The sequence below is a fragment of the Phalacrocorax carbo genome, chromosome 27, assembly GCF_963921805.1.
Source record: "Phalacrocorax carbo chromosome 27, bPhaCar2.1, whole genome shotgun sequence".
Classification (NCBI taxonomy): domain Eukaryota; kingdom Metazoa; phylum Chordata; class Aves; order Suliformes; family Phalacrocoracidae; genus Phalacrocorax; species Phalacrocorax carbo.
In genome coordinates this window covers 1,101,294-1,121,765 of record NC_087539.1, presented here as the reverse complement: position 1 = coordinate 1,121,765, position 20,472 = coordinate 1,101,294, and the positions used below count along the sequence as shown (strand labels likewise).

The 20,472-nt window shown below is 51.7% G+C and overlaps 1 protein-coding gene across 1 annotated transcript; it reads left to right on the top strand.

Moving 5' to 3' along the window:
• Window positions 1-623: 623 nt before the first annotated feature.
• Window positions 624-19,336, top strand: ACVR1B (activin A receptor type 1B). The gene is made up of 9 exons (XM_064474221.1): window positions 624-807; window positions 9,953-10,192; window positions 11,446-11,694; window positions 12,910-13,140; window positions 13,529-13,696; window positions 14,267-14,423; window positions 14,915-15,039; window positions 15,676-15,806; window positions 16,002-19,336. Exons 1-9 carry the CDS (start codon window positions 690-692, stop codon window positions 16,125-16,127), a joined length of 1,545 nt encoding a protein of 514 aa, XP_064330291.1. The 5' UTR covers window positions 624-689; the 3' UTR covers window positions 16,128-19,336.
• The last annotated feature ends 1,136 nt before the right edge of the window (window positions 19,337-20,472 follow it).

The following is a 20,472-nucleotide window of genomic DNA, read 5'->3' as shown; positions in this document are numbered from 1 at the left end:
CGGGGCTCGGGGGGGCCCAGCCTGACCATGGCTCAGTCCCCACCGTGCACCAGCCGCCCCAGGCCCGCGGCACCAGCCCCCTGCCTGCCCTGCCCGCGCCCCGCCGCCGCGCACCCGCAACACGCTGCGGGACAGCGCACGCCTGACGGTGCGCACGCGGGCTGCACGTGCCCCCTGCGCGTGTCCCCTGCACGCGCCCTCCCGACGCTGCGCGGCCGTGCACGCCCGCCTGCACACGCACACACGGCGCCGGCACGCGCGCGCGCACCCGCGGGTCACGCGCACATACACGAATCCTGCACACGCGCACAAATCACGCGCGCACAAACGCTGCACGCACACGCGCACAGATCGCGCGCGCACAAGTCACGCACAGATCACGCACAAATCGCGCACGCACGCGCACAAACCACGCGCACGCACAGATCACGCACACATATCCTGCCACACACACAAATCACGTATGCACACACACCGCGCGCGCAAATCACGCACACACGCCATTGCCCACGTCCTCCCCCCAACCCCGGTTCCGTGTCCGCCGATCCGCGCCTGGCGGACACTCCCCTTTAAGACGCGCGGGGTGGGCCGTCCCCTTTAAGGCTTGCCCCGCCCCCAGGCCGCGCGCCGGCGCTCGCCCCTCCCGCAGGCGCTGGCGGCCGCTCGGCACCGAGGCCGCGGCGCTCGCCATGGCCGCCCCCCCTCCGCCGCCGCTGCCGCCCTGCGCCCGTCTGCCGCCGCCGCCGCCCGCCGCCGCCACCCTCCTGCTCGTCCTGCTCCTGGCCGGGGCGTTCGGCGGGGCCCACGGTGAGTGGCGGTGCCCGGGTCCGGCCCGCACCGGGCACAACATGGCGGCGCGCCGCCCCGCCCCCGCCCGGCGCCGTGAGGGGAACCGGGGAGAGGGAACCGGGGTGGGGGTGCTGAGGGGAACCGGGGGTGGAATCGTGAGGGGAACCGGGGATCGATGAGGAGAACCGGAGAGGGGTGGCGATGCGGGGGATTGAGGGGAGCTGGGCGGGGGGGGTCAGGGACGAGCCCGATCCTGTGGGTGGGGGAGGCCGGGGGGCAGGTGAGGGGGGGGGTTGGGGATGGGGGTGAGATTTCAGGGGGGATCAGGGGAGGGAAGGGGGTGCGAGGGTGTTTGGGGGCCTGGAGGTTTTCTCTAGGCTACGGGGAGAGCCCTGAGGGGGCTGGGGCGGGGCTGTGGGCAGGGGAGGCTATGGGCGGGGGGGGCCTGGGGGACGCAGGCAGGTGTTTCAGGGTGGGGAGAAGGAATAGGGGGGGATCCGTGGGGTTGGGGGCCCTGGGAAGTGGGCGGGGGGGGTCTCTGGAGGCACCGAGGGCTGGGTGCGGGGTTGGGCCCCCGGTGTGTTGGGTACCACCGAGCCCCCGGGGCGGGGGGATGCTCACGGGGGGGGGGGCCATTGGTGGGGTGCGTGGTGTGAAGGGGACCCTGAGCTTGTTGGGGGGGGGCATACCCTCCTCAGACGGGACGGTTGGGGCAGCAGCAACTGGGGATGGGGGCCGGGGAGTGGGACCTCCCCGGTGCGCGGGGGAGACCTGCGGTGGCCGGGGTGCTCCGAGGAGGGACAGGCTTCTCTTGGCTTTGGCTGGGAAGAGAACTGGGAGTCTTCCAGCCTGTCTTCAGGAGATTACGAAGGAAACTGGAATTTATGGGCTTTTCCCAGAGTGGGGAAGAACTGGAGGGGTCTGTGTGTGTTGGGGGCCTGGGCGCATGGGTCCGTGGGGGCACTTTGCAGCCCTGGGAAGCGGGGGCTCGGCGTGGGGCAGGCGCTGGGAGGGTGGATCGGCCCTGGGGTGGGAAGTGCCACCATGTTGTTGCTGAGCCTCGATCAGGCCACAGGAGTTTGTGGCCTCTTCCCATCAGCCTGTTGACCCGGCTGAGGGGGGGGCTTCAGCAGCCCCCCATGCACCAGAGATCGCAATGTGCGCTTAGAATATAGCCTCTCGGAATCTGTGGGTTGTGTTTTTCTTTTAAAGGAACCTTTCTAAACCCTGTGCCTCTGGATTGTACCAACTGTAAATATTTGTTTGGAGGGTGGTGAGCGAGGGAAAACTCTTTTGTTTCCGTTGTTTGCTCTGTGGCGATCCTTTTTCTTTACCTTGGGGGGTGCAACCGCTGCCGCTTCCTGAGGGAAGAGCGAGAGGTATCAGCCCCATGCTTTTAAAGAGACTGGCCCTTTTCCCCAGAGCTGGATGGGGCCGAAGCATCCCTGAGCACCTCTTGGCAGGAGCAGAGGACAGGCCAGTGGCGGTGGCCTTTCCAGTGTCCCAGGCTTTGCCGCTGGGTCCGTCTCTCTGTGGCTGTCGGGGGCGATCGCTGCTTGTGTAATGCAGGTACCTGTTCCAACAAGAACCGCACTGAAACATTTTTCTCCTCCCCAATCCTCTCACCGTTCGTGTTAGGTATTACCAACCGACTGTCAGGAGGTAATAACTGTGTGTGTGCAGATCTGGACTTGTTAGCTGCAGAAAATGGCTTTAAACCCCACTAGGGCAGTAGGTTAGGGGTGTATTTACAAGTCCTGTTCAATCTGGTAATACAAATGTGCTTTAGGGGAGAGCGGCTGGGCTTTGTTTTAACCTAAAGTAAAATCCAGCCTTAGGAAGGTGTTTCAGCTTTTCTGAGATAAATGGCAAAGCAGGCTCAAATGAGACTCATCGCACGTAGGGTCAGACTTCCACTCTGGATTTTATATACAGCTGGTGTTTATTTTAAAAATATAATAATAAATAAACAGGAAAGGGCCAATTGACTGTGCGTATCTCCTGGAAACTCGGACGACTATCAGTGCCTTTGATATTGGGCTCTGTAAGGCAGGCTATTGTTTCCGCTCGGTACGTGCTGCATGTTTTTGTTCGTGCTGTCCGGTAAAAGGTGTGAGCTCAGCCTGGCTTCAAGGGCGTGAGGGAGCCACGTTTGTGGAGCTGGGAGCAGGTTGGCAGGGAATAGGGGCTCTAACCCTGTGAATTGTTTGCTGCTTGGGCAGCCATGATGCACGTTCGGTGTGCCTCCTCAGCCAGCAAGGGCTGCCCTTACTATTGTGCTTTATACAGGAGGTCTTAACAGCTGCTTATTTCAGGCTAGGTTGGAAAAGCATCCTGATTTCTGCGGTGCTTGGGAGCTGTGAACCTCTGTGTGCGTTGGTAAACAGAGTTGAAAGCACCCCTCCACACTCCTTGCTTTAAAAAAAGGAAACGGGGAGTAAAAAAAAGGTGCCTCTGCAGCGATGGTTACAGGGTGGTTGTAGGTAGGCTTTGTTTGCCTGCTTGAAATAAAGCAAAAGAATACTGTGGGGAGCAATCTTGGGCCGGCAGATTTTATTATTAACACCTGCTTAAAATATTTACCCGGTTAAATCAGGCAAACTCCGCGTGGTCCATAAGTTACATCTTACAACTTTCCAAGAAAGACTCCTCTAACTGGAAATTAAAAACAGTGTCCAACAAGCATTCTTGAACTCCTTCAACTCCTTGGCCAGACAGCTCGGATTTTTTTTTCCCTGGGTACAGCGTCCGCTGCCAGTAGTGGATGCTCCGGAAATCACTATTGCGAAAGAAGTGAAGTAAAACGTCAATTCTCTTAACAGCAAGCAAAGTTCACTGGGTGTTGACCAGTGGAAATATGTTCTCCACTGTGCAGCCAGCACGGTTATCTGAGCAGACCGAGAAGGAATTGCTCGTCTCGAGGGAGAAAGCTGCGATGGTGTTACGGGGATGAAACATCCTCTGGTGCTGAGCTTGTGGAGTCAGACCCTCATGTGTGAGCGGCCGTATGGGGTGGGGGACCTCCCTTGTCCTCATTATTTAAGCCACTGGCTTTCCAGTCTCCCTTCTCGTTGCTTGTGGACCCATATATATATTTATTCATCATAAAAGCAGACTTCACTGCACATAGAAACCCAAGCGGGAAGGGCTTCAAGCGCTTGCTGTTTTCTGTGGGCTTTTTGAAAGTAACCTGCGGACTGCTGGGTATCGGAGTATAGACTGCACATTAAACAACTTGTTATTTAGACTATGAAAAAGCGTGTACCAATTGCCTGAGAACGCACAGAATCGGTTTTAAGTCTTGAAAGCCATCAATAATGACCTGTGCATCTGCCTTGCTGTGTGGCTGCTTTGCAGGACTCTATTCCACAGTCCTGGTATGGTATGGGTGGCTCCTAAACTGGTTTCCTAACAAGTTAAAACACAAAATAGGTTTCAGACCAGAGCCTGGAGAGGGAGTTCGGAGCCATATGTCTGTTTTCTGAGTTGAAGAGCAACAGCAGCAGAAATGTCAAGGCTTCTTCTAATTAACCTATTAATGATGAGACTCCTGTCAATTCACTTATTTAAAATTCATTTTGAAGCTCTCCTTTTGTGTTACTTGAGTAGATGCAGGGAAAGTTCTTCACTTTAAAGATGAGAGCACGTTCTTCCTGCCTTTTTTTGTTTCCCATTTAGTGCATGTTCTCTAGTCAGCCATGATGTGTTCATGGCAGGTTCAACCTGTGCCAGGGGACGGCAGCCAGCTTGAGAAAGTTGGGACTCTTGTTTCCAACTTTAAATATCCTAGTACAATTTTTAGTTTCTGGATGACTTGCGTGAAAGTGCTTTTTTCATAGTACTTTGCAGCTAATTTTAACTCTCTCTCATTTAGCAACAGTGGGTCAGTAGATTTCATAAGCACCAGCAAGAAGCAAGAGAGATGTTGAGATACGAAAGCAGGAGGAGAAGTTGATGGGGCGGCAAGATGTAGGAAGGATATTCGAGGTGGCAGTACTCCAGCTACAGAAGAGCAAATTGCGCTCACCTCGAGCTCCTCTGTAAGGAAACCGGGGCACCGTGAGTGTCCAGAACCAGCGCATCCAGAGCTGGCCTTGCGCTTGGTTTTGGAGACGGGCTCTGGGGCTTGGAGAAGATGCTGGTGCGCTGTACAGGGCGGGCGTTTTGGACTCGGACGTATCCTAGAGAGGGATGCGGGGATCCCAGTTGTTGACGCCAGGCAGCAGAAGAATCGAGGTGAATGTAATGGAAGGTAAATCTTTGTTTTTAAAGTCGTCATCAGATTGCTTTGAGCGTCCTCATCCCTGCCTTTTGAACACGAAGCCCTGGTTATTTCCTTGAAGCACTGTTCTTGGAGTGGGAGCACAAAGGGACTCCGGAACAGACCTCTGCTCCCTTGCCGCAAGGGAATGGATTTTGTTCCTAAGCCGCTCTTGGGCAAAACGCTCTGTGATAAAGGTTATTCTTTCTTTATGTCGGCACAGCATATAGGGAGACACAGAAAGGTGTGTGTTTCTTCCAAGCATGTTTACACATGTCCATCTTCATTATACCATCTAAAGAAACAGCAGAGGTACAAACCCAATTGTTTTCCATTTCTCTTGCTAACATTATGCTGCTGCAGCATTAAAACATCACTACCAGATTGGGTCTCATTAAGTTAGGTGCTGTACAGAGACATAATAAATTGCAGCTCCTGTTCCAGAGCTTTATAAAGGCTCACGAGTCAGGGGAATCATTGTTCTTCCAGCCTCGATTCAAACTGTTGAAAAAGAACAGCAGCTTACAATCTCTGCAAAAATCTGTTTATCTGGTAAATACGTGGGTGGTTATTGGCAATTTTACCTATGATCATCTTCGGGTTAATTATCTTAATACATCTTGATCAGGTAGCATGTAGCCCTGAGAAAATGCCATCCTGCATAGCACAGCTTCAGGAGATTTTTGGAAAATGTATTCCAAAAGGTGGTTAACACCATTACATGAGATTTTGCTGTGAAACTTTCCCCTGTCTAGCTACAGAGACATCTTGACACATACAATCCTGTGTGAGAATAAATATGTGCAAAATGAGCTCAGATAGTTGCTGAAAAAAAGGAAATGTTCTTTGACTGTCGGATCTTAACATTTTAGCCTCCCTGGAGCGTAGAGCCCTAATCCCCAGACCCCCACCTGTTTGTTTGGATTCATTTTGTAAATATGGGTCACCTTTAACAGGGAAATTTGGTAGAAGAGGGCCTTCTTGTGTTTTCCTCTCTGCTGTAGTTAACGCAGAGGGATACCAATACCTCCCGGTCCCTGCCGGGAGCAATCCTGCTGCCACCTGTAACCCGTAAACCTCGCTGGGCACCTCGCAGGGAGCAGAAGCGCCTCTTGGGCCCAGGGTGGTCACCTGAAGGACGAGCCGGCCCAGCGGCAGAGCCCTGGGCTGCGTTAGTTGAGGAACAAGAACAAGGAGGTTTTTTGGCAGTGCCGACTGGCCGCTCCGGTTTGTAGGAAGAGCGGTGAGGACCGGCACCGGGCTGGCTCGCTCCTGCGATTGATGTCACGACCACCTGCGCTCTGCCTTGGATTCAGTCGCAGTGAGGGTTTTGCTTCGGTATAAATACCGACCTGATCCATCTCCCGAGTGAGAAAAAAGCTTTCATTCTGAGAATCTGCAGCTTAATGTTAGGCTTGTTTAAACAGCTTCTTTAAAGGGTCGGGTTTGTCTCTGAGCAGAATGTCAGGAGGAGTGTGCTGAGCAGATAGGGCAGGCTCTGCTGCCAACTCTGTAGCACCTTCTGCGCAGACTCATCCCCAGGCGTTCTGTGAGAGGGGAACTCGCTGCCCCGGCTGCGTGAACTGCTCTTTTGTTTTCCTTTGCCCCATCTATTTTCTTCAGCCCAGTCAGTTTCTTTTATTAAGTAGATTATATGTTTTGCTTAATAGGAGCTTTTCTTCCCAAATAAAAAGAATGCTGTTGGCATGAAAAATGCTTTTCTTCACTCCTGTCTCCATTTGCTTTGCCCAGACGTCCCCGGCTGCTCTCGGGAACACCCAGGAGATGCCCGGCGGGGAGCTCTGTGTACCTGTCCGTTTTCTGACCCCCACCCAAGGGGAAGGAAAGGTTGATTTTTTCCTAGCTTCTGGTGTTACTGATATGAGAAGAACTTTCCCCTCTGGTTAATCAGACTTGAAATGCTGGACCCACGCAGGTTGCCCTGTAATTCTCCTGTGTGCCGGAAGCTTCCCGGTTCCCAGCGAGCCCCGGCGCAGACAGGCCTTTCCTCCCTGGCACAGCCGGTGCCTGCGGGAGCGGGGCCCTTCTCGCTGCAGCACTGGCAGCCGGCGGTAGGTGATGCTTAGGGAAGATACGGCTGTAGCGATGGTAGATATATATTCTGGGTTTTTTCATAATAAAATTAAAGGCAGAGTCAACTCCTGGCTGCTCGAGGGAGGCTGGAGCTGGACTTCAGCTTCTACCCAGGGATCTGACCATCCGTCCTAAATTTTGAGTGCCTACCTGCAGCCCAGAGGTTATGGGCTAGAGTATCTAGAAAGCCCCTCGAGGGTCTCTCATGAAAGGTGTAGCAGAAGTACATAGGTGTGCCAAAGGCTTAGTTTTCTTTGTTCACACAGCTCTCCTTAGGTAGGGGGTTTGAGATGCGAACTGTAGGAATTGCTCTTAAAAAAGAGCAGTTGTCTCAAAGGGGGAGCATCAGCTGACACCACCGGGAGGTGAAACGAGGCCGAGCTCGGTGGGGCATACCCCTCCTTAGCAGGAAACTTCTGCTTTCTGCACGGAGCAGATAAGGATCTTACTCTGTCCCTGTGCACTGGGGCTCTGGTATCATACCTTGCAGGTAAAGTGATTTCTTTTTTGTTTTAACTCTAGAAATGAAACTGAGCAGATACAACCAGCTCCTCTGCTTTTCTTCTGAAAAGGATGCTTAGTTTCAGGCCAGACACTTCAGTAAGAAGTTTACAAAACCAGTTTTATTAGTGTGTTGAAGTGTTTTGTTTACTTCTGAGCTTCTGGAAGTGAAACTGCCATAGTCTAAATCTTGGGCTTGAGACCTTAGAAATTAGTCTAACAGGAACAAAGTTCAGTTTTGCTGTATCTAAATCAAGTTGAAAAGAGCCTGCACGGTGAAAGGTGTGTGTGGTTTAAATGGTTTTAATTTGTACCTTGAGTTTTGATAAAGTAATAAAGGAGATGCTTTAAAACACTATTTCCTTTTAAGTGTACTTGAAGGTAGGAATGTGCCCTGGCTGCTCTTCCCTTTCTCATGTTTTCATAAAAACTCCATTATAAACCGACCTTTGTTCCCCCAAGTGTGCGTATTTTTCAGAAAAATTGTTTTTTCTGTGCTCTGCTGACTGCTGGAAAACTGTGTACTCGGAGCTGTTTGTCAGGTTGATCATTAGTAGTGGGTATTTTTCCTTTCATTATAAAGTTTCCCCTTAAAAGCTGCATAATCCATGGGTGTGGTGCTCTCAGCCCTTCAATATCGTTCAGTCTCGGGGTCTTCCCTGTCCATTTTCCCTTCTATGTCCCTTTTCCTTGGCCTGTGCTAAGCACATAGTAATAAGCTGCATTTGCTCATGCTTTTTAAGGATGTCTCACTTAACAGCTCTTCTGGGGTTTACTGGCTTTTTACTGCTTCTGCAGTTGGGAATCTGCTGGTTCAAAACTCACCAGCATCTGCATTTAGCCTGTCTGAAATACTGCAGCCCACCTTGGAGCTGTTAGGCAGCTCACAAAACAGCTAGGAAATGAAGAGTGCAGTGTCCAGAGAGAATTAAGTGAATAGTAATGCAATTAGCCTAACTGATTTACCTAGGACGCTGGTGATAAGGGCTAATGGGCGTCTTTCTCCTAAATGTACCCTGAAGTTCATCAGACCTGCTTGTTTTTTGTTAAGCTCAAGGTAACGTGCCCCCAGCAGCGTAATGCTCCGCTCCGCTTTGGACCGTGCGCTGGCTGGGAGCAAGAGGCTCTTCCAGTGCCATGAATATCCTTGAATGCTGATTGACGCTCCTTAGATCTGCTAGTTGCCAGAGGTGGTATGACTGAGGGCTCGGCATTTCCCTTGCCCCACAGGAAGGTGGCTGACACACACGCAAGTGTCGACAGTGACTTTGGTGTGTGTCTTGAGACTGAGGGGGTACGAGCAGATGTAGAAGATTTAGCTATCTGATTGGGGAGAGTTAAGTGTGGCGCTGGTATCTTTTAAAACGCTTCTTCAAACGCTCTCTACCTGAAAGACCATTTCTGCAGCGGGTAAGTACATGTTTCTGAATCCCCCCGGGGAGGCAGAAAGATCTGATGAAAGCTGCAGAAAATACTGCGTGCTGCTAAACAAGCCCCACCCTTCTTCTTGACATTGTTGTATTCGCTCTTTGTTCCCAAGGATGGCGATGCCTGGGGATTTGCTTACAGTTTTTCAGGCAGCTTGAGAAAAGCACAGTGGCAGCTGGGAGGTGGAAAAATGTGGGAATCTGCCTTGGAGTTTCTCCTTTTGCTCTTTACCCAAATAATCTTCACGGCGAGCAGGCAAAAAGCCAGGAATGTATTTGACCCAAGGTAGCGTCTCGGATCAGGAAAGCAGTTACTAAATAAGTGACTGATCTAGTTGGGTGTAGCACGCTTGGCTAGTGTAGTCAGTTTGAATTGGTTTTGTTTTGGCATCTGCCAACTGCTTGTTGTCTCCCGCGAGCTGGGGTGGTCGTCCCTCACTAACCCGTAACGGGCGGCTTGTCCTTGGTGTAGCTGAAGAAGCCTGGACAGGCAGTTCAGGTGAAATCGAGTCTGTCAGTTTGAGTAATTGCTGTTTTTCAATTTGAGTTCTGACCCTAGGTTGGGTGGGGAGTGGATCTCAGTAAAATCTAGCCTGGTTTGCAGGGATGACTCGGGTCATCTCCGTTAGCGGTTGCAACAGGGGCAGGAAAAAAGGCTGTCTGGGCAGTCGTCTCCTGGAAAGGCTCCTCTGCTTCCATGTTGCATTTTGCCCTTCCATGGGTTCTTGTGGGTCTGAAATATTGAGTGTGACTTGTTCTGTGCCTAAACTCTAATTCCTGAGCCTAAGAATGGCCAGTTCCCTCTGAAAAGTTAGTTTTCTCTTGTCTGAGCGTTTGGTCTCTGGGTTTTAAGGAGGTGGTCTTGTTTTGACTTCTGCAGCTTTGACATGTTTGTGCTCTGACTGCAAACAAGCAAACTCCACCTGTGAAACGGACGGCGCGTGCATGGTTTCGGTCTTCAATCTGGATGGTGTTAAGCATCACGTTCGGACCTGCATTCCTGAAGCAAAATTGATTCCTGCTGGGAAACCCTTCTATTGTCTGAGTTCAGAAGATCTGCGTAATACTCACTGCTGCTACTCCGATTTTTGCAACAAAATTGATTTAATGGTTCCCAGTGGTGAGTAGAGAGCTAAATAAATTGTCTGTTTGAAGTGGGGAGGAGAGAAGCTGTCTGTTTGGGAATAAGAGTTCTTGGCCCTGTCTTTATTTCCTCCCTTAGGTTGCTGTGTGAACCTGAGCACTAGGTTTATTTCCTTGATCTGTAAAGTGGAAATAATAAGGAACTACTTCAAATTAAAATGGGAAGTTGCTAGAACTCCCCTGTAGCTGACAAAATGTCACCAGATGATGAGGTTGTGCTTTAGGGTAGGAGAAGCTTCCAAAGTTTGGGGGTTTTTGCAGTTTTACTGCACTCAGTAGCTCGGTATCACTGTATCAGCCCCGCTGCTGGTATCCTCCCAGGCTCCTGAAAGCAGCAGCAGCAGCAATGGTCATCTACAGTTGAATATAAATCTCTGCTGCATGATACTCTGTGCCTGCAGTGGCCCGAGGACGGTGCGCGTTCCCTGGGCACAGCTCAGATCTCTTTTCCGGCACTGAGTTGTGCTGTAGGCTGCCTTTTATCGGATAGAGTGGCTTTCCTTCTTCTAGGGCTGCAGATCTTTCCAGTGATGAGCCATGAGTATGGAAGCGTGGCAGCAGCTTCAGAGTGAAGTGTGTGGGGTGGAGAGGTGCCCGGATCCTGAGTACACCAAGAGGAAGCAACCCTGCCTCTGAGCGAGGGTGTGGGAAACGTCTGCTTCTTTCTAGTTCCTGGGACAGAGAGGGCAGGCGGTACTTCCTCATACCTCCTTACTTTCCGTTTTGGGCTGTTATTTAGTGGGTCGTACAAAGGCTGCAGTATCCATTTTTCTTGGGTGTAGTGGAGAAGTCTTATCTGGTCTCAAATTATTGTCTTCAGGTACGAGTCTTCCCTGGTTGTTACAGGGAGGAGGGAAGAGAGGGAGAAATGAGTCCTTACTGACCCGATGGTTTTACTCTGGCAGGTAAAACGCAGGCTGTTCTAGCAAATTCAGCCCAGAACAGGCTCCAGCCTCTTTTAAATAGCAAGTGCCAATAACCCCTGATCCCACAGTTGAAGCATCATGTCCTTTTGGGGGTTTTAGCTGTAGTTTGCCTGCCTGATGACTCGATCAGTCCCACGTTAACACCGCTATTTGCTGTGTCCTCTACCACCCTGGCACAGCAAGCTAAAATTGTCCAGGCTCTGAGAGGATAATTAAAACACAAGAAGAAAGTCCTTAAAGAACTCTTGTGAAGGAGTGATAATTTTCTAAAGGTCTCTGGTTTTTGCCTCCCTTTCCTCTCAAGGACACCTGAAAGATAACGAGCCCCCGTCGAGCTGGGGTCCTGTGGAGCTGGTGGCGGTGATTGCCGGACCTGTCTTCCTTGTGTTTGTTGTCACGATCATAGTAGTCTTTGTTTTTCACCACCACCAACGAGTCTATCACAATCGTCAGCGGCTGGACATGGAAGACCCCTCTTGTGAAATGTGCCTGTCGAAGGATAAGACCTTGCAAGATCTCGTCTACGATCTCTCCACCTCTGGCTCTGGCTCAGGTATTGGGATATGACTGGAAATGACGAATGAGAACTTGTCTTTGCAATGGAGCCGTCTGTCCTGGGCTCCTGGTTGCCACAGCATTGCGCGGCTGGGGCCGTTGCATCGTCAGCCTGTTCACGTTGCCTTGTCCTGGGTAATGTGGAGGGCACGTTTTAAATTCAGTCATGCAGTAGATGCTGTAGCCACGGCTCCGTGTCAGTGTTCAGTGCTTAGCCTAGGTAAAAGCAGTACTTCAACTCCTCCTTAACTGCTGCTGCGTGAAAACAGATTTCTGTAGCTTTCCTCCTCTCCTGCAAGAGGATAACTCAAACGGCTACATCTATTTCAAATTTAGCCCTGGAACTGGATTTGGGTTGGAAACAGACATTGGCTGCTAACCTGTGGGTTGTTGGCTTTCAAAAGAGGACGCAGGATGTCACCTGCGTCAAAGCTGGCAGGAAAAGGGGAAAGATCCCAGCAGCTCAACATTTTACAGTGTGCAAATACTGCATTTGCACAGGTCATTTCATCCCAAAGAATCCTTGGGTCTTCCGAAGTGGAGGTACAGCGTTCGCTTCTGTAGCACTTAGAAGAAATCCTCCTCAGAGTAGATAGGGAAGTCATCGTTTTATTCATGACTTTGAACTATGAAAGCAGTTAGGTTAAAAAAAAGAATTTTGCAGCAGATGGAAGCCGTAGGATAATCCACGGAGGCGGAGAATGTAACAACCTGGTATTTGACCAGGGAATAAACCTTTAGCACCACATCTGCTATATATAAAATGTTTTGGGATCTCTTCTGAACACACTCCCAGCAGGTGAGCTCTGTAGCTTACCTAAGAGGTGGCAGCTGTGTTAGGACTCCTTTAAGAGAAGTTCCGGGGGATTTCTGCTTTTTAGCAGAGTCTGTCTTCAACAAGTTCCACTCTTTGCATATTCAGGCTAAAGTTACTTTGATCTGCCATAGAGCAGAAGTTCCCCAGCTGCTCTGTGCCTAATGGCTGGCGGTTTGCAAGCTACTTCAAAGCGATATGCAGATGCTGCCCAAGCAGCCAAATGGCACGTCCTATGCGGCAGCTACCACCGTTTGCTTGTTCGGGTCTCGCTTAGGCTGCTGGTTGTTATCAAATGCAGAGCTTTCTGGGTTGTCTGATGCTTTACTTCAGACTCTGAGGTTTCAGGAGTTTCCTTTGCTGCAACAGGCATTCATTCCTCCGATTTCTGGTCCGTAGGTTTGCCGCTTTTTGTCCAACGGACTGTGGCTCGGACAATTGTCCTTCAGGAGATCATCGGTAAAGGCCGCTTCGGGGAAGTGTGGCGTGGCAGGTGGCGCGGAGGTGACGTAGCTGTAAAAATCTTCTCTTCACGTGAGGAGCGTTCCTGGTTTAGGGAAGCGGAAATATATCAAACCGTTATGTTGCGACATGAGAACATCCTGGGATTTATTGCTGCAGATAACAAAGGTAAAAAATGCCTCAGTCCCGAGAGCTGGGACTTCACCAGTGTGCAGTCTGCTCTCGGGAGCTGCATTTCTTCACTTGGATTTACAATTAAATGGTTAAAGAAAACTGTCAGCGTGCTTTTCAAAGAGCTACACGTTTGAATGTTTCTCACCAAAAGATGGTAAAATTGCTGCTATTGTTGAGAGGCGCGATGGTGCATTAGCTGTACCTTAAAAAGTCGTGTTTTGCCTTGAAGTTCTTTACCTTATTTGCCCCCAGGCTGGCTGTTGAGCTGCAGCCTTACCCAGCAGCTCTCCTCTGTACCAAAAAGACAGGGTGCAAGGTGCTCGATGGTCGTGTGCTGTCCCTGCGTTGTGCCTGTCTGAGCGCGGTCTCTTTCCTGCTGCAGATAATGGAACGTGGACTCAGCTGTGGCTCGTCTCTGACTACCATGAGCACGGATCTCTCTTTGACTACCTGAATCGATACACAGTGACTATCGAGGGGATGATCAAGCTCGCCCTGTCCGCTGCTAGTGGGCTGGCCCATCTGCACATGGAGATTGTGGGCACTCAGGGTAAGAGCAAAGTTTGAAAAGGTGCTGGGGATTCCTGAGGGGAGAATGAAGCAGAATCATCGAGCGGGACTGATGTGCTGCGCAGAAAACGCTGCCTGAGTCAGCCCGGATTCATCTGGTCGGTATTGACCAGAAAGAGACTGGTTGCTCTGGCTGGCTGCAAAGTGGGTTAGCCTTGTGCTAGCTGCCGGGAGTGAGGTCAGCATTCCACATCCCCATCCTAAAACCGGTGCTACTTGGGTGGGACATTAGCGCGGGCAGCAACGGAATTACAAACTCCTTACGTCGACATCGTGCCTGATGCCTGGGACGATGGAGTTTATGTCCCTCTTGAGGCGTCTGGGTGCTACTGCATCAGCAGTGCCTCGGAAGCGTGAGTGGAGCCTCTGCATACCGCAGGCTGCCAGCACTGCTCTGTTCTTCGGCACTGAAGCGTATCCAAACAGGAAAATGTGTTGCAACACCGAGAGTTTAACTAACGCCCTGAAATCCGGTACTGCCTCTGTGCCAGTTTGACTAACAGACTTCACCAGACCTTGACCCCTGCTTCTCTTTATTTTACTCTGCTAGGAAAGCCTGGGATTGCTCACAGAGACTTGAAATCCAAGAACATTTTGGTGAAGAAGAATGGGACGTGTGCCATTGCAGACCTGGGTCTGGCCGTCCGGCATGATTCGGTTACGGATACGATTGACATTGCGCCGAATCAAAGGGTCGGAACCAAACGGTAGGAGAACGGTGTTCTTGGCCGGCAATTCAAAGGTGTCGGAGTGTGACTAGCAAAATGCCTGAGCTGCTGGTTGAGTGCTGGTGAAATTCTCCCATCTTGAGCATTTCCTAGTGTTTCGCAGTGTGCCAGCGTTGTGCCCAGATTGATGTTGAAGGGGCGTCAGTACCTTCGTCTCCAGGTGCCATCAAGCTGAGGTGCAGGCCAGCTACCTAAACTCAGCACCAGGAGCTTGGCATTCTCAGAGGCCTTTTGGGGCCTGCTGTCTGGAGCCTGATGTGCTTTTGGATGTTGTTACCTCTTTCCCAGCTTGCTATTCTTTCTGACTGTTGTTCACCCTGTTAAACCACAGGGCCCAGTTCTGTCTGATTAAGGCTGTGCAGGGCAGAGGTTTGTCTGCTGAGAAGTGCTGTGTGGGAGAACCTTCCATTTCCTGTCTTCTGGAGGATCCTCTCTCAAAATGAACGCACTGTTCCTTTTCTGTTCTGCAGATACATGGCCCCTGAAGTCTTGGATGAAACCATTAACATGAAGCATTTTGATTCATTTAAATGTGCTGATATCTATGCCTTGGGCTTGGTCTACTGGGAGATCGCTCGAAGGTGCAACGCAGGAGGTAATACGCTTCGTGTGCCCGTGCCATCGGCTTGCTCCTGGGTTTCCCAGCCTCGGTGGTGTCTGTTGATGGGGTGTTTGTGAGCTTTGAGGGGAGCCCAGAGAGCAGGGCTGCAGGAGGGTACGTCCGTCTGTGTTGCTACGGAGCGAGGTAACGGAAGTGACCCGGGACTGCTGTTAAAGACTGGCCCGTGTGGGGAAGCGGGTGTTAATGCTCTGGCTGGTGGCTGCTGTTCCTTTGGACGGATTTTAAGGAAGTGGTGGTGCCGATCTGGTGGGTGACTTGCTTCCCCCGAATCAGTACAGACGAGCGTCTCGGCACATCCAGCTGCAGGTGGGAGTGCAGCGCAGTGGTGCCCGTGGCAGCCCTGCTGCCGGCGCAGTCGAGGTTCGGTGACCCTGCCTCCGTGCTGGGAGGTGTTGGTTGCAGCTCGCTGACTCTGTTCCAGTTTGGGCAGCTGCATTTTATTTCCCAGAATTTTTCTTGTAAACTGAAATCCCAGATTCTTCATTTCTGTTCTAAATAACTGCAAAGTGTTGACGCATCTCAGCAATGAGTCACAGAGTCCAAGGAGTATCAGTCTGCCTTCAGTGAACATTCTCCCAGGAACTGCCTTTCCCCTTCTCTGCCTTTCAGGTATCCATGAAGAGTATCAGCTTCCGTACTACGACCTTGTACCCTCCGATCCTTCTATTGAGGAGATGCGGAAGGTCGTATGTGATCAGAAACTACGGCCTAATATCCCAAACTGGTGGCAAAGCTATGAGGTAAGGTCTGCTTTCATCTTCACATCCCCTTCCTCCTCGATAAGGTGAGTAAAGAGTAAGTACCGTAAGCTGAGCTCCAGTTTTAGGAGGTGAGGAGGTCTAGCTCAGTGTCTGTCCAGGCGGCGGCAGCCTGGCAGACCGACTCGGGCTCGGGGGAGAGGAGAGCGCTGACATCTGCCGTTGTTTCTTGCCTAGGCACTACGGGTGATGGGTAAGATGATGCGAGAGTGCTGGTACGCCAACGGAGCGGCTCGACTCACCGCCCTCCGCATTAAGAAAACCCTCTCACAGCTCAGTGTCCAGGAAGATGTGAAAATCTAGGCTCTGAGCCCCAGCAGGAGGAAACTGCACAAAAGCTGCCGTGCTAGAGTAGACGTGTGATGGAGGCCTACCTCGTGTTTCTGCCCAATCTACTGCTACCAACCAGACAGCGTGACCTACAGGCTGCTAGGTGGGGTGACGGAGCCTACTGAATTGCTCTCTTCCCTGCTTGGGTATGAAACAATCAGAAACCTTTATGATCACCTCCTGACAGCGTGAAGACTGGAGAGGGACTTAACCTGAGGGATCTCAGCCATGATCGTAACTCTTGTTTCTTTAATGGAAATCCCTGTAAAGTTCAGTGCGCGCGGTGCACCCGTTGGCAGTGTTTGAGGCCGGGGTGCCAGGTGCTGGGAGTGGGAAGGGAAAGGGAAGGTTTTTCTTGCCGTACTCTGAGGATTTTTCCAGGGACTGGCACGTTAATGCAGAAAAAGCGTTTGCAAAACAAATGGTGCTCCCTTCTGAGAGGCTGAGCCTGAACAGTTTATCAGCTTCATGAAACCATTTCCCTCCTTTTTCTTAAGCTTGAAAAAATTCTGAGTCAAAAAAAAAAACAGCAATCTGACTGGCTGTCAGTGTGCGCAATGGTGTATGCATGCGCGAGGTGCGCGTGTCCTCTGTGCCTGTTCATCTCCTTCCGTAGACGTGCGGTGTCGGCCCGTAGGGTGGCTCATCTCTGTTCGTGCTTTCTGTGCATGTGCAAATCTAGAGTGTCCTTTTTTTGAGCTGTGCGCGCTGGTGCTCTCCTTGTTGAGTAGTGAGCATTGTCTAGCTTGGACAGGCTGCTTAAAACCGGATCCTTAGCTCTCCGATGGGTGCTGTGGCCTTGCTGCCCGTACGCCGGCTGCAGGAACTTCCCATCAGGTTGCCTCACTGCCACCCCCTCCCTTTTTTTTTGTTTTATTTTTTATTTTTAAGAAAAAACAAATGAGGAACTGGCTTCACTCCTGGAATCCAGGCTTTTTTGCCTTGAGCCCCTGGGGTTTGTAATTCTTGGTAGGGTGGAAGGCGAGACCTGGCGGGGAGAGATGCCACGGGGCCGAGATGCATGCCGGAGGTAGAGCAGGCGCTGCGCCCGGCGGGAAGGAGAGCAAGGCCGCGGGGGAACGAGGCGACCGTTCTCGTAGGAGCGCGATTCCCGAGTCCGCCTCCCAGGCGCCCTCGCAGGCGCGCTGGGCAGCGTGGGGCAGGCTCCGCGGGGCTCTGCACCCCCCGAGAGGCACTCGGCACTTGGCAGCGCCTGACGGCGGGGTGCGGGTTTGGAAATCGGTGTCCACCTTTTTATTATACATGTATAAATATCTCATAATCTGGAAGTGGCTGTGTATAACTTGTGGGGCGGGGGGAACTGCATGAATTTTCTTTTGATTAAACGCCGAATCAGGGTGAAGTAGAGTTGGTTTGACTGTTGTCTAGAGCTGGGCCTAGCAGAAATGGAAGAGGCTGAGGGCTGAGTCTGTCGTGCTGACCGCAGCACTAAAGGCAGTCGGGGAAGTGCCGGTGCTTTGGTGGGTAGGTCAGTATCTACGGTATATAACTCTGAAGCCATAACTTTTAACTGGAGTGGTTTTGATTATTATTTTTTATTATTATTGTTTTATGGGAGGGTCTGGATTTTAACTTTTTTTAATATTGTTAATTCTTTATAAGAGAAGAAAAACAATCTATAATTATTACCTCTTGACCTGTTTGTTTGTAAAGAAATCACTGCAAAAAAAAAAAAAAAAAAAGAGGAAAAAAAACCAAATGCACACAGCTCGATTTACACTGGAACTGTTTCTACTCAAACCTTGCGCCTGCTCCGTAAGGTGAGGTTTCATCTCTGCTCCGGCCACCGGGGTTAACTTTTTTTTTTTTAAACACTCTGTTCTTGCTGTCTGTGTATCTGTCCATGTGTCCGTCTTCCCCCAGACTCCCTATCTTGTCCGTGACTTTGTGTAATGTGAGGAGTGTGGGGTTTTTTTGCATCGTGTTCGGAGCCATTTCGCATCCTCCCGTGGAGTTCGGCGGTCGGGCGGCGCGGAGCTGTCGTGGGAGGGCCGGCAGGCTTTCAGGCGGGTTCATGGAGCAGCGCGGAGTGTTCGCTTTGTGAATGTACAGCTTCCCTTTCCGATTTGTTCTGACTCGGATCTCAGCCAGAGGTTACCGTGTGTCTCCAGTGCCGTGCGTCCCTTAACCAAACCCTTCTGCATTTAGAAACCGCGGTGGTGGGCGCTTCACAGATACTCTTCAGCTGCTGTAACAGGACCCCGGCGATGGCCCGTCCCGGCGGGCTGGGGAGGAGGTCTTAGCGACTGTGAAATAAACTGCCATAGGAAAGCCCATCACGCCGGTAGGTACGTCTGCCGCGCGCTCCCGCGTGAGCACTGCGGGCTCTCGTTTCCGAGTACGAGTCTCCCGTCCCTGTTAACTGTGCAGGCTGCTTCTCGAGGACACTAAATCAGCTACGTAACTTGCACTGACTCACTCACCCACCCCTCCAACTGTAGCCACACATGCATCTGCCTCAGCGCTAAACCAAACAGCAGACAGCGGAGCGGTTTCAGACGGGATAAGGTTAGAAGGGGTGAGGGCAGGGCGGCAGGTTATCCCCTATAAGCAGGATTGTGGAAGAAGGCTTGTTTGTAGAGAGATGCCATCGCGAGATGGTCAGAACCGAGGAGGATCTGAGATGGGAACGCTGACTATGTAGCATTTATACAGCACTTTTCATGCAAACATGTGCCAGGGAGGTGCAGTGCTTACTTAGCTGACTGGTAGCAAACATAGGAATCGCTGCCCGGCTCTGAAACGTGCCCGGCTCAGAGGTGGCTGCAGCAGCTGTGGGGGGAAAAATAACCCCATGCAACACTACAGATGGTTCAGGATGAGAGCGGTGCCGCAGCGGCTCAGAACGAGGAGGGGAGACGTCAGATACTCGAGGGCAGGTGGTGTTGGGGAGAGGCAGAGGTACGGAGCTCGTGCTTCTCGTCCGTGGCGCAGGGTTAATCAGTGGTACGCTGGCTTCAGAACAGATCTCTTGGTACTTCTCTGCCCCTTTTTGTTTGGTTTTGTATATTTTATTAGAAATGGACTGTAAAATAGCCACTTAGACACTTTACCTCTTCAGTATGCAAATGTAAATACGATGTAATATAGGAAATCTTTTGTTTAATATAAAACAACGCTGTCGATTTCTGCTGTACATTATTAAAAGTTTGTTTTATTCACGTGGGGTGTTGGAGTCTCTCGCGGTTTGCTGCGAAGGGTCAGCCGGGGCGTAGAGGGGCAGGAACGGAGCAGCGAGGGCTGGCAGAGCTTCTGCTCCCCCAGCCCTCGGAGAAGTGGCGGGGGGGGGTTTGTTCACCCGCAGCTGAAATAATCTCCCCAGAATCCTGCTCAGCAAGTCTTATTGTTGAGTATTCCCCTTGCTAGTGGAGATGCAGCTTCCCTCGGCCAGCGTGCGCTCGGGAGCCGCCCCGAGGTGAGACAAAGATGTGGCAGGGTGGGATTTCCAACCCCTACAGGGACGAGCAGCTGAAATCGGGCCTCCAGTGCCAGGTGACAGTAACTGGGAGCAGGAGGGGGTACGGCAGGCAGCTCCCCGAAACGTCCCCTTGGGTCTCCACACACGCAGACCCGCAGCTTCGAAGGAGGATGGACGTTAGCCCAACCTGCCCGGCACCCCTGTGAAATCCTGTTTGCTCAGAGGGCAGCCGGTGCTGTGCAAACTGCCCCCACTAATTCCCCCTAATTAGAGCTTCCCCTGAATGAGCATGCTGTGAGCGGATCAAGGGGAAAATCCGCCGGGGCCTGGGGTCCCCCGTGGGCTCAGACTGGTGGTGCTGGTGGGGAGGGGGAGCTGCCATCTGGGCTCGCCCCTCCTCGCTTCCCAGCTTTGGCTGCAGCTCCTGCCACGAGAAGCTCAAACCCTGTCCTGGAAACGGGGGCAGCGCTGACTCGGGGAGCGTGCTTGGGTTTTAAAGCAAAAAATTGTCTTTACTCCCCTTTTAGGAAATGTGGTGGAAAAACAGGTCTGGGATGGCTTTGGGCGAGGGGCCAAGTCCTTACCTGGGCTGCCAGATTTTGGGGACAGGATGGGGTGTTCCTTACTCCAACAAAGGGTTGTGGTTTAGAGCCCTGGGGTGGGCAGTGGGCTTAATCCTGTCCTTTCCCAAGCACTTCCAGGCCCTCAGCTGCTTGTCTCCGGGTAACCCCAGGACAGCCTGTGGGCGGGTGGCTTGGGTGTAACGCCAGCAGGATTGTTAAAAGCTGAATTTTTTTGGCAAATTCTAAATAAACATCTGAGCCAACACTTCGATTGGAGCAGGGAAATTCCTGCTCCCTCCCGGTGCAGCCCAGCAAG